This window comes from Hippichthys cyanospilos, chromosome 15 (assembly GCF_059441005.1).
Source record: "Hippichthys cyanospilos isolate Australia breed blue-spotted pipefish chromosome 15, RoL_Hcya_1.0, whole genome shotgun sequence".
Taxonomy (NCBI): Eukaryota; Metazoa; Chordata; class Actinopteri; order Syngnathiformes; family Syngnathidae; genus Hippichthys; species Hippichthys cyanospilos.
The window spans coordinates 1,483,462-1,497,786 of NC_142383.1; the positions used below are offsets into that span (position 1 = coordinate 1,483,462).

General features: G+C 37.8%; 2 protein-coding genes across 4 annotated transcripts in view; one reads left to right on the top strand and one right to left on the bottom strand.

Moving 5' to 3' along the window:
* lrsam1 (leucine rich repeat and sterile alpha motif containing 1) overlaps nt 1-13,804 on the bottom strand; it is a 60,053-nt gene extending 46,249 nt beyond the window's left edge. Inside the window, exons 1-10 of the mRNA XM_088434341.1 lie at nt 13,521-13,804; nt 12,604-12,790; nt 11,021-11,077; nt 9,618-9,662; nt 9,442-9,519; nt 7,110-7,178; nt 6,936-7,020; nt 6,727-6,848; nt 6,484-6,574; nt 13-122 (exon numbers count right to left, since the gene is read on the bottom strand). Of these exons, the coding sequence (XP_088290467.1) occupies nt 13-122; nt 6,484-6,574; nt 6,727-6,848; nt 6,936-7,020; nt 7,110-7,178; nt 9,442-9,519; nt 9,618-9,662; nt 11,021-11,077; nt 12,604-12,675 (729 nt within the window). The 5' untranslated portion in view covers nt 12,676-12,790; nt 13,521-13,804. The remainder of the gene's footprint in view (nt 1-12; nt 123-6,483; nt 6,575-6,726; nt 6,849-6,935; nt 7,021-7,109; nt 7,179-9,441; nt 9,520-9,617; nt 9,663-11,020; nt 11,078-12,603; nt 12,791-13,520) is intronic.
* The window catches only part of lmo4la (LIM domain only 4-like a), a 98,966-nt gene that overhangs the window by 50,788 nt on the left and 33,853 nt on the right, over nt 1-14,325 (top strand). The window lies entirely within an intron of this gene.

The following is a 14,325-nucleotide window of genomic DNA, read 5'->3' on the forward strand; positions in this document are numbered from 1 at the left end:
GAGTGAACTTACCTGCCAAGCTTCATCCAAAGCATCCACCCTGTCACAATTTTGTTTTCCACTGTCACGTTCTAGCACAGGCAAGAGATACTGGGATGGAGGGCAGTACTCCTCACCTAGCTCTGGGGGAAAAATATTTTGTATTCATTACTAAAGTGTAAAATCACAACAACTCCTGAAGTCACACAATTAGAATTTGACCAAAAGTAAAAATAAATAAATAATCTTAAAATAATCAAATTTAAATGGACACAACAGGGAGACTTGACTAAATATACAGTGTGACGAAGAAGTATTGCCCCCTTCTTAATTTCTGTGTTTAGTTTTGCATATTAATCGGCTGCAAATGTTTCATTTCATCAAACAAATATTAAAGGGACCCTATCCCGAGAAGTCAGCTTTTTTGAGTTTTTAACCATGTCACAATGTTAATTTCAATGTTACAATGTTCTTTTCCATCATTTATGCATTTCTAAGCATTCTTTGCTATTGACAGAAGCATTTCATATCTTCCCTACACCCCCGCCATATCGCCAGGGCAAAAGTAAAATACACGACAACCTTTACCACGTCCTTTAGTTTGTTTTGGTTCCGGAGTTGAGAAGGGGAGATTTGGCACAGAGTCGGCCAAGTAAACAGCAATGTTTATTTTTCATTAGTTTAAACATTTTACTATAGAAAATGACAAAGTGGCCAAAATATATGTTTTGAAGCACACAGCCAGACATTTAACATCAGTAGTAGATAATTTACCCCTGGGTGTAATTATTGTTATTGATACTGGGTTACGTGGGGACTGATTTGAAGAGAAACAGGTGTTGGTGAGAACAGTGTATTGACACTGTTTTGCATTTAAATACCAGTAAAAAGTCTGTTTTGGCCCTGTTATTCACTCTTTTGGAATAGTCTCCATCATCAGTGAGCCTTGTGAGGATGAACGATCAAGATGATAGATGGATGGTTGTTTTGTGGTTGACCGCCATTGAAAGACATCACCAAGGGGGTGAGACACCCACACGGTAAGGTGTGCTGCCCCTGCAAACACTGTGTTTTATCTTCTAGTTAGAAATGTCGGTACCATAAAACTCATATTTAGTAAGAAATGAAATCACTGATGTGTCAAAATTATTTTAGATGCATACTGTAAATAACCATATGCTTAGAATTTACGGTCATGTTTTCCTCTGAGATTTTGATGCCTGAAAGGCATCTTCCGGTTTGTGTTGGACACTTAATTTTCCTTCGCACTTCCCGGTTTTACAGTATAGGTAAAAGGTAGCTTGATTTGGCAGTAGGCACAGAGCTTTGAGTTTGAAAGTTAGCAAGCAAGTCCCTCAGAAGAGGCAAAAGGTTCGTTTTTATTACCTATTTCTTTTCATTTCATGTATGTTACATTATAATCGAACGATGTTTTGAATTCACCTTTGTACATGTTTGAATATTGTTTTCAGCTCTTACGGTAAAGGTGATCCAGGTGTATGTAATTATGCTGAAAGTGAAGATGACTGCAATGAAAGACAATGTCGCTCATCGATAAAAATAAAAAAATTACCAGTAAAGCGTCAACCTTTATCGGGGGTGTCAGCTACACATACATTTAACTATGGAAAATACCGTTATCACATTAATATAACACATCCCAACACTATACAAAATGCAGTTCCTAAATAATTTTGTTTACCAAAGGGAGAAAAAATACCAACCTATCTTATCCTATGTGAAAAAGTAATTACCCCCTGAACATAATAGTGAATTTGGCCACCTTTGGCAGTAATAACTGAAATCAAATCACATATAAGATAATTGGTGATGTGTATTTCACACCACTGGGGAGGACTTTTGGACCAATCATTGAAGAATTGTTTCAACTGATCCTCTGGTAAAAATATCGGAACCATAAAACTCATATTTAGTAAGAAATTAAATCACTGATGTGTCAAAATGATTTTAGATGCATACATTTAACTGTGGAAAGTATCATTATCACATTAATATAACACAAACCAACTATATATAAAATGCAGTTCTTAAATACCTTATTTTTCAGACTATAAGCCGCGACTTTTTCCTCATGATTTGAGCCCTGCGACTTATACTCCAGTGCGGTTTATCTGCCCAAGGAGTCGGTTAATGGAACAACCAATAAATAGAACTGCAAGGATGTGAATCAATGGCTGTGCTCAAAAACGTTTTAAAATATATTTTTAAAAAATGTCTACATTGAATTATTAAGATTATTCTGCCCTTCAGAAGTGCAGTACCACCTTTGTTGTTTAAGATTTGTACATAGACTTAGAGCACCCCCTTCTGGTTACTTCGAAATATTGTTTTTCTCAGTAGACGTGAGCTATCCAATGTGGAAGCACGCAAAGACGACAGGTTAATGTTCGAGCATTGTTGATCTTATTTTGTTGTGCCTTGGACGAGAATTATCCGTAAGTACACAAGCTGACAAAATTGACACTGTTCGTCTGTTTTGTTTATCGTTCGAGACATTGGAAATAAGAGTATTTTTTCATTGTGCAACTTGCTTGTTAGCTCGAGAGGTGCTATGCATCATTAGGTGATTACGTGTTTTATTTTTCTAGTTTTACGGCGACCTAAAGAAGGTAATGGTCAATGGCCATAGTTCAAATAAAGCAGAGCAAAAGGAAAGACAGTCTGGTTGTTTGAAACGTCGTTATCCAGCCATCTAGCTGGCGCAAAACCCGATGTTTCGGAGTGAGGATGGCATAAAGATCTGGTATAAAAGTTTGTTTCATATACAGTATATATGATTGCATTTATAATATTATGATTGTATATATTATTTAGGTGCAGTGTGTGCAATGTTCACTAAATTAATCTATCAATTAAACAATAGGAGACAATGCTGTTAAAGAGAGGATGTTGCAGTTGGTAGACGATTTTAAAAACATATACCGTATATATATAAAAAAAAAAAAAATAAAACTTTCATATACCATTTTTTTGCATAAATATTTGATGTTATGACCTGTGGCTTATAGTCCAGTGCGGCTTATCCGTGGCAAATGATGTTTTTTGGTCCATTTTTGCTGCTGCGGCTTATATACCTGTGCGGCTTATAGTCCGGAAAATAAGGTAATTTTGTTTACGAAAGGGAGAAAAAATACCAACCTATCTTATCCTATGTGAAAAAGTAATTGCCCCCCTTAAAGGAACATAAGGGTTTGAGCTTAAAGTAGTTCATTAGATGTTGCTACATCATGTGTATGAGAGTGTGAAACTGTAAAGTGCTGGGCGTGTGACTGGTGGAGCAAGACAGAATGTGTGTTGCAAGAAGGTGCAAGAGTGGAATGTTGCAGAACAAGCGGTGGTGGTCGCAAGGAAGATGCAGGAACGAGATAACCCCGAGGCAGCTGAGGGAAAATAACTGTGTGGAGAACTACAACCAGGAGGAGCAAGCAAGCGATTCTGCAGGGGATGAAAGACCAATGAGAGCAAGCTAAAGTTAACTGCAGTCTACACATAGCCAATAGAATAATGCCAGGATACCTTTGTTACTGTGCCATTTGCATATTGTGCAGTATAACTCTTTGCTGGGCAACTCGGATGTGACGTACGTCTGCTGGTGGCAACAGAGGCGTACAGAGCTGTATTGAGAGGGACCCGAGATCCAGGTGCTGTGTGTTAGGAATAAATCCACTCGTGTGTGAAAATGCCGGCTTCCTGATACCTTTCTATTGCAGAACGAGCGCGCAAATTGTTGGATGAGTGGCAATTAGGTAAGGTCACAAATTGGAGTCAGATTACTAACTTGAGTTTATGTTTATTTAGAAATAAAATTCCAACACCCTGAACATTAGTGAATTTGGCCAGCATTGGCAGTAATAACTGAAATCAAATTACTTATAAGATCATTGGTGATGTGTATTTCACACCACTGTGGAGGACTTTTGGACCAATCAACCAGAATTGTCTCGACTGATCCTCTGGTAAAAAGCAGAATTCATTTTTTTTCCCATCGATCACAGTAGGTTGTCCTGGTCCTGAGGAACAGACCTGCCACACTTGCCACAGCCATACTTTACTCTTGGTATGATGTTTTTTGTTGTTGTTGTTTTTTTGTTTTTTTACTCAAATGCGGTGCCATTTTTAAGCCAGATGTAACAAGCTGCACACCTTGAAGATCTATTTTTGACTAATCACGCCACAGAACCTACAGTATCTCCAAAATTCTTGATGATTAACAAGATGATTTTTGGCAAATGGCAGTGGTTTTTGCCTAGGAACCCTCCCAAAGATGCCTTTTTGTCCAATGTCCTTCTTCTAGTTGAGCCCTTGAACACTGACCTTAACTGAGGCCAACAAGGCCTGCATAGCTTTCAAAGTCTTCCTAGGTTCTTTTGTGACCTCCTAGATGAGCTGCCATCACGCTCTTCTTGGACTGATCTTTGTTGGTCGACAACTTTTGGCAAGGATTGCACTGTTTGCAGTTTTTCATTTGTGGACAATGCTCTGACAGTGGTTCGCTGGAGCCCCACAGCTTTGGAAATGGCGTTGTAAACATTTATGGCAAATAGTTTTCAAGCACTTTTTTTGAGTAAATTCCTCTGAATTTTTTTTGGATCATGGCAAGATGCATTTGATCTTACTGAACTTGAACTGAACTTTACCAAAACTGTGGTCAGTCACACTTGTTTTATGATTTTAGCAATGAAGGGGGGCAAATACATTTTCACAAAGATGCAAAAATAAATAAATAAATAAAAATAGGTAAGGGGAAAAATACTATTACTATTATTATATACAGAAGACGATAAAGAATGTCAGTTACATTACTTTGGTTTAGGATAATACTAAGGCACAATATTTTAATATTTTGCGTTGTGTTTACTCGATAGAAAAATGACAAAACAACCCTCAAATGAAACGCCTGAGCACAGAGAAATCATGTTGCTAGTATGTAACACAAACACAATGAAAACAGAATGAACATTAATCATACTGAGTCATTGCTTCATCCTGCTTCTAACCTCCACAATATAGCTTTTTAAAGATTTGAATGAGAGGTAGAGAAGGAGAGAGAGAGAAAGGAATATGTGTAATAATGATATGTTTGGTGGTAATTAAATACCAGTGGTGGTCCTGCATTTCACACTTAGGCCTTACTGGGCTATGCAGGATATTTTTCCGAGCATTTAAACATCAATAAATCCGCATCAGCAATCAAAACTTATCATTATATGTACCAAAACTTAGAATAAGTAATTAATTTAAAATTATTCATCCACAAAGTTTTATGAAGTCCACCAAGAGCGGGCAAGCTTTAACAAGATCCATCCATCCATTTTCTTGAGCTGCTTATCCTCACAAGGGTCGCAGACTTGCTGTGTACGCTAAGTAACAAATGGCAATTTAATATAAGTGTCACATCTGGGCATGGTGAGTTGGGAGGAGAAAGGAAGGGGACCCAAAAAAATTCAGGAAAACTGAGAGATATGTAGCTCAAAAAAGGAAGTTTTAACAAGGAAATGAGGCAGGACAAAACTGGGACAAAATATCACCAGAAAGGTGGAACAAATCAAACTAATGCGAACGCAGACAATAAAGGCAGAAGCGAGTGGAATAGAAACATTCACAAAACCCCGCAAACTCACAACAACCAAACCCAACTAAACATGACAATTGAATATGAATGACATAAAATGACAAAAAAACATGAACTCACCCAAAACGGCTGTCCTGAAGTTATTTCAGTACAAAATCCATTCTTCTTTTTCTCCTCAGAAAGACTTTCATGACTTGCTTATAGAGTTTGTCTTTGCGTTTCATTTCCAATAATAAATCCTTTTGTATTGACATGGACGCCAATGCTTAAAGTCGCTTCGGTCCAATTTCCGTTTTGCTCTTCTTCAGCCATTATGGTTTTAAAAAAAAACAGCGTCCGCCGGTCTGGCTTCAATATACGCTAATGCTAACATTAGCTTGTTGAGCAAATGTCTTTTTTTTTTTTTTTTAAATACCTTTATTTAACTACTTCCACCATTGAAGATGGTTGATCTATAGCACCGCCTTCCTGCAGTGAGCGTCCAGTTGCGTCACGTTCTACGGGAGGCCTTAGATGGCGATCTTAAGACTCGATTGGCTATTACAGTTGTCTAACAAAAATATGGGCCCGTACACAATATGTCATTGCACACTGCACAGAAGCCTTCAACTGTTCAGGCAAATGCCTGAGCGCCTAGGGGCTAAGGCAGACATAAAGTCTGCTTAGCGACACACATTTGCTGAATTCTAACTAAAAACTGCAGCACTTGTAGGAGTGTGTAACCATATGGATATGACTCGAAAAGAACAGAATATGGAGAATAATTAGATATATAAAATATATATATTTAGTAAAAATAAATTTAAAATTAAATGAACTTGTTTTATAGTTATTATAGTTTATTTTTGTTATGATTATGTCAGGCTATATTAGGCCAGCAGAAAAGACATTGCTGGTGCTGACATCCTCACCTGAGCACAGGAACTCCTGGATGCTTGCTGTACCTTCCAGACACACAGATGCAGGAGGATAGGTCATTGTACCTGCATCCAGTATGAGGTTCTGTCAAAGGGTGTGTACACACACAGCAAATAATCACACACACACACACACACACACACACACTTGCTGTTATAAAATATTTTGGGTGTATGTGTGTGTTTTTGTTTTCATACGCTATAGCGTGAATTAAATTTCCAAGGAGAACATGTTACCTCCAGTGTGCGGATGTAAGCAAAAGTTTTGGGAATCTGGATGATGAGGTTGTCACTCACATCCAGAGTGCGTAAACTGCACAGAGAACTAATTGTAGACGGTAAGTCACAGAGACAGTTGCCTGAAAGGATGAGGAAGATACCACAGTAAATTAAAAGTGACTTTAAAATTACATTTAACAATTGGACACAAATAATAACAATTTTACCTTTCAGATTGAGTGTCTGCAGCAGCTTTAACTCCCCAATAGATTCTGGAAGGACTTTTAAACGGTTCTTCTCTACATTCAAAATCTAAAAATATACAAATGGCAACATAAGAAAAAAAAGCAGCATTCATTAACTACTGAAATGAATGTTTCAATAGTTTAGAGTAGCTCTACCTGCAAAGATGTCAGATTCCCGATGTCTTCAGGGAGTGAATTTATCTTATTATCATGCAAATCCAAAACCTTGATTGAAAGAGAGATAGTGACAATTACCGTACTTTCCGCTATATATAATGCGTGCTGGATTATAAAGCACTGGATTATAAAACACACCTGCAATGAATGGCCTAATTCCTTTAAAACAAAACAAAAAAAAAATCATATATAAGGCGCACCAGAATATAAGGCACACAGAGTTGAAACTACCGTACTGGCTGGGTCTGCATTATGCATCCACTAGATAGAGTTGTGTTATGCATCCAATAGATGGTACTGCACTAAAGAAAATGTATTAAAAACAATCAGCAAAATCATCAAACTTTATTCATATAATATAAACTTTATTAATACAATATAAGCATTCTCATAACTGCCAAAATGAATAAACAGCTGTTTTATTTTAGTACTATCTTAAGAATGGGGGGAAATACCTCTTCATTACATGAAAAGACTGTTTAGATAAATGCCAAAACGAATCAAGATTTTAAAAAGAATGTAATTATGATTTAATATAATAAACCAATATTTTAATCAAATTGCAACCAAAAACCTTAAACTATATTGTTTTGTAGATTTGAAAATTGCTATTACACAAAGATTAGTTTACGAAGTCAGCGTCCCTTGTCAGCTTTATTTTGAGGTGCAGTCAGGAAATCGCTGTGTGTTGTCTGGTGTATTTCTTTAAAATTTGGAGTGATTTCTGGCCTAGCTGCTTTTCCGGAATCTGCCGCTGGGCAATGCTGGTTGGTGATGAAAATGAAGACCTCTTGGACTCAGGCATCTTGGTTGGAAAAAGATGTATTCTATAGTTTCATAATGCTGATGTTAACGCCAGCTCAGTCAAGATGGCGAGTGCCCACATGGCATTTCATGTTCTGGCAAATGTTCATTGATCAAGAGGTCAGATGGTCAGGGGTCCAGCAACCCTGAGCCCCCAAGGCAGACCCAAGGAATGCCTTTGTCTCTGTTATCTGATTTAAAAGTTATACTGACAAATCTATTGCAATGATGCTTTAGCGAAATACTGAAGAAATTAAAGTAAATGAACATCCTAAAATAGACTTCAGTTGTGACTTGTGTGAGGTGTCCCAACATTTTCTGTGCCAATGGGTAGGAAAAGCAGAACTGGTACATTATACTGTACTGTATTCCTTTGGTAGCAGAACAGCCGACATGCGTTTATTATTCAAGCCTCTCCAAAACTTTCCCCGTCTCTCGTCATCCCCCTGACGTCATTGCTCCCAGACACTTCCCTACAATCCAGCAGTTACCATAGCATGAAGGCAGTGCTCATTCAGACGACTCATTCAGGACTCTTCCGAAAGCAATGACTGTAAGTCTGTCTTTTTATGTATTTTTGACATACTGTAGCTGTTGCCACATGCTGTTGACACTTGCTGTATATGCATCATACACATGGCAATGATCTAATTATCATATGAAAAGATCACGACCATTCTTGTTTAGCAATGCAATAGCTAACGTTGGCATCGATGCAGATCCCTTCACATGGGTTATTTGTGGCGCATTGTTTGTTTAGTAATGGACTAATGCTTAGTTAGTTTTTACTTTTAGTATAACTATGCATGTTAGTGAAGCTCACCACTAAATTGAGATAAAGATGCTCAGTTAATGGTTTGTGAGATATCACAGTGGTCTTGTTGTATCATTTGATATGATCGATATATTAGACGCACCGGATAATAAGGTGCACTGTCAGCTTTTGAGAAAATATGAGGCTTTTAGGTGCGCCTTATAGTGGGGAAAATGCAGTATTTAAAAAAATTGCAGATAAGACAGACGTTTGTCTCCTTTAATGTCAACATTTGAAAGGTAGATTATGTTTGCATTTAGACACGATCTTGTTCTTTTTCTTTGTCTGCTCAATAAAAAGAAAACAAATTAGAAAACTGGAAAATTTATATTGGACATTATTTTACAGTATATTACAAATTTTGCAAAAATCTCAATTCATCTCGTGGCCACAATCTTGTCTCAGGGAATTTGTGTTTCGTCCCATACCTAAACTAACCCATATTATCGCACATGCTGTATTTTTGTGACTTTGGCGACAGCTTCTCGCTCCTCTAAAACCAGGTAATGGGCCTGAGCAACACTGCTGCATTGCTCAAAATTAATTAAGTGTCACCAAAAACTCAACTTGATGTAGAAACGTGCATAGGCCAACTATGAAGTTGTGTGTGACAGTCATTCCACTCTTTGTTGTGTAAAATAGCATATAATATGATTTTGAGCCCACACACCCATTGTACATGAGTGACTTTACCTTTAGAGTGCCAAATGAGATGATGTCAGTTCCTTTTGGAAGCAGTGACTTGAGCTTATTGTTGTGGAGAATGAGTACCTGCGCAACACCAAAACAAGAAATGTCTGTTCAAGTTACATTAAACAGTTAAGTGTTAAAATACAGAAAACATGTTCTGTTTTCGGTTATTTTCTTACCTTCTTCTGGAGAACTTTGCAAATCGAAAAGGCACTGGAAGGAACCTGTGAAAAAACATAAAAGAATATTCAACTACATACATGATATTACAAAAACATTATTTGGTTACACTGCAAAAAATGTTAACAGCTGAATTTGATTTTTTTGTTGGACACTGACTGGCTCTGCACATTAAAATCCTTGTTGAATTCTCTTTCGTGAAGATTGATCCTGTAGTTCCTGAGACACAGGAGTTTAAAGGAGGGCCACACTACTTGACAAAAATGTAAAAATTCCATTTGTTCCAAACTCCTTTGACGGACTTAAAGTTTTAGATTTTGTGTTGTGCTAGCACAATGAACAAGCAACAAATTTTGTAAAAATCTAAATCAACTTTGGTTGAACCCATCAGTGATTTGGCATGAATTACACTAGTGAGTTAGACAACGCCACACTACACAAGTCGTATGACTTTAAATCTATGCAGGAACAGCGACATGGTGGATGGCTCGTTAGCACGTCTGCCTCACAATGCAGAGGTCATGGATTCAGCTTTGGGTAAGGCCCTCATGTGAGGTGTTTGCATGTTCTGCCAGTGCCTCAGTGATGGTTGCACGTTCGCAAGGTGCCAGGTATTCCGGGTTCTTTTCATATTCCAAATACAATGCATGGCAGGTATACTGGACACTGGGATAGGCTCCAGCTTGCCCACGACCCTCATGAGGATGAGCAGTTAAGATAATGCTTGGAAGGCTAGATGAAATCCCAAATTTTGGATTGGGTTGGCCAGGACCAAGAGAAGCAGCAAGCAATTGGCTTACCCAGAGAAGCAGCGAGCAGGTACTAGTAAATAGTAAATATGTGAAACGTGTAATATGTAATGTATATGTCATATATGCATAATCGATAGTAAAATTCCTAGAAAATCGCAATGTTCTATCACTTGTAAACTATTTGCAGAACAGGTCTGCGAGCTTCTCATTTGATCTTCGGGGGTACCCAGTGCCCGCAGGCACCGCGTTGGTGAGGCTAGATGTCAAATAATACTACTGATTATTCGTATAAAAAAATCTAAATCCTGAAGTTTCAAATCAGAATCAAATTGAAGAATCGGAATCTAGATTTAGTAATAATTAGTTAAATGATTACAGTTTTGAGTAATAATAACTATGTTATAGTCACATTCTGAGCTATGTTCCCACCACTGGTCTCCTCATTTAAGACTATGTTGCCATGTGAATGTAACCAGCAAGGCTTGCTTTGACTATGTTCAGTGAAATACACGTATACTGTACTGGTACTTTACCTTCCTTTGCATATCACATAAGATCCTTATTAGCTTTTGTGGTAACTGTTCTCAATACGAACTCATAGCTTATGCTGTGCCTAGGCAGCATGAAGAAAATGCACTGAGCCTTCTCACCTCTGTCAGCTCACAAGAGGAGATGTCCAGGATATCATCAGCACCTGCTTCCTTTGACTGAAGAATAGCAGTTAGTAGGTTATGCATGCATTTCAACATGTTTTAAGTAACAACATAAACATACTGTATAAAGATACATCACTTCTATACAAACAAACAATGAAATTGCCATATACTGTACTGTTCAGACCAGAAGTGTATGATCAGTTACGAGGTTTTACTTTTATATGCTACCACAACCTAAGTCAAATATATCCCCAGGGATGAAACTGAGAAATTGGAGTCAGTCTTTTGGTCACCCCTCTAACTTTAGGCAGCAATTGACAGCAAGGGATATGCATTTAATGTCATGTTTCTGTCTGTCATGTGTTTTCTGTGGGTTCTCTGTATTGACTGTCGTGCCTAGGCAGGGTTTCCATTGTGCCACGAGGGGGCTGGTGACCCCCCTGTGGCGCCAGCCTGCCGCACCTGTTCCCCATCATCCATCATGGGCTTTTTAAGGTTGGCTGCTGCAGGAGAGCAACACTGGGTTATTCCTTCGACACACTCTCATCGCTTAGTGAACTCTCCTGCCCTGCGCCCTTCTCCCTAGCTATCTTTTGGTTTGTACTGTGTTCTAGTTGCATTTTGCTCACGATGTTTTCTGTTGTTACTTTGTTTCTAGTCGCTCTACTGCAGCCTCCGCTCCCTCGTTGTCTTCCTTCCCAGTCAGACTGATCTAACTAGACGTTCTCGTCTCTTCCTTATTTGGTACTTTGTGAATTTTGTATGTACTTTCCAGTTTCCTTTTCGGACACTCTTGTTTTCCAAGCCAGAGTGTTATAATAAACTCTTTGGACTAAACTCCTTGAGTGTTTGGTCCGGGTCCTTATCCTGTTCGGGCTCGGAGGGTACTCGTGACATTTAAGTATTAAAATGTATTTATGTTTAACATATATAATTTGGCGAAACCTTCCCAAAATCTATACTTCAATCAGATCTTAATGGTTCTATTTCAAACCGACGGCTACTCATTACTGAGTGTAAATGTAAAATTATACTGTACATAGCATGCATATATATATATATATATATATATATATATATATATATATATATATATATACATATATGTATGTATTTAATGAAAGTGCATGCAAAATTAGGGGCTTGACATAGTATTCTCACAGGATGGGAATCAACTTTACCTTTGATCATGGAAATTGGATGGTACGAGATAAAAAGTTGACAGATGTAGAAGGGAGCATGATTATACAGTAGGAAGAAAATCAATATTAACTTTAGTTTTTTTTTGTTAGTTTTTAATGTAGCTAAGCTCGATAATATGAACAGTGCGGGAGTGGGGGTCATTCTGAACGGGAGCAAGACAGGGATGGGAGTCATTTTTAGAGGGACAGGAGAGGATTTCTTTTTTCAAACTATGGTACAGAATTGGAAGGAACGGGATATTATCTGTAATTGTAGGATGGGATGGGAGTAAAAATTCATGTGTCATCCTCTAATATAAATATTTTTTTTGCGAGTGACCGTACAATCACTGACAAACACTCATAATACACATTTAATGACACTTGTTTTGATACCCGACATAGCTGATATTCAAGTCTCTTCCTGGAGTCATCACTTGATTTCTTCTTTTTGAAGAACAGAGGCATCCTGTATCCTCCCTATACTGTTTAGGTTGGGCCTTCTGGGTTTCACTTCAGTCGGTCCACTTTCCCTGAAAGGCTGATGGTCCAGTTGGAACACACTTAAGACTCTTCTTGTACTCTAAAAAGAAGCAACAATGTTCATAGGTTCAGTACTTCAGAAGACAAAATCGTTAACCTCAGTTGTTATAGCACAAGGAAAAGCCAATCTGATTCGACTATTCAAACAAATCGAAAAAATGGCATTATAGAACCATTGTTTTTCTTCAAATTGAGTCTCCTCTAAACATTATAATTCGATTTACTATCACATGATAAATCTTTTTTTTTTTTTTCTAAATTTGAATTCTCCTTTACATAAAGATCGTATTGCAGTAATTCGATAATGAAAGGGTGTGTCTACACTAGAGATGGGATGGGGTGGGGGATGTGTCTACACTGAAGATGAGTGCCCTTGGCGATACAGCCTTCTAAACATCAGGCGTTCTGTGCTACATGCTATCTTGTAGACATATACGTTAAGTTGTAAACGAGCGTGCCCGACGTAGCTCGAAGCATCGTAATTTTAGTTGAAGGTCAGACTTCCATCTGCGAAGTGAAGTGGGCGGGTCGTTTACGCAACGCAGATTCCCGGAAGGGTATATATAAATAATCAACAATTACATTACATTAATCCTGTCATCCTTAAAGCAAATGTGCGAAGGTTACTGTATTTTTTCACATATAGTTGGTTACTGAGCGACAGGGATACGGCTAATCAAAAGCGCCTTTGCCTTACAGGGTGTTAGCAAACATGGCTAACCTCCAAGTATTACGAACAAAATGCAATGTTGAGTAGCGTTTATACTCACACTGAGTTCGTCCCCACTCTCGCCGATAGATGTATCTTGAACTAAAATAAAAATTGTTATAATTAACAACACTTTTCATTGACTACCTAAAGAATGACGCAAAGTGGGAAAAACATCGACCGCTTGATCATTTCTAAGTGCCTACTTCTTAAAATCGAACATTTACATTCTAATCATTGACACTAGTTCTTGAATCATCCCTTGACTCTTTTTGGTCTTGACCACGAGTAAGTAGGAAAGATCAAACTACTGTCAATAAACACATCCTTGTACTTCTTTGTTTTAAAATTTCGCAGACCAAACTTCAAAGTGGAACGTTAGTGCCAACTACTGGCCACTATGACTGCGTAATTCGTATACTGTACATAGGAAGCTATTAAATGGTGCAGTACAGTACTTCCATGTATGAGAAGAAAATAAATCGCACTTTACAAATTAATATCGTTTGTATGAATGAGGGTCTCGCAAAGGTTCACTGTTTTCCCATTTTATCTGCAAAATATTCCTTCCAAACCAACCGGAAACTTTTCAGACGGTTTGAAATAGCTACCCTTAAACATAGATTAAATGGCTATATTAACATATAGGTCTCACAGTTTTACTGTCCCGACTACATCCCAGTGACGAATGTACCTTTTTTTTTTTTTTGCAGTGCACTTTTTTTTTTTTTTTTCAGTCTTGAGGACTGCATGTGTTGAGTGTTCCCAAAAAACGCGCTGCGGGATGGTTACTGACAGCTGTATCTTAGTTCTGTCTTTGACACAATATTTCAAACTTGATAAAGTCTAAAACGTAACTAACGTTG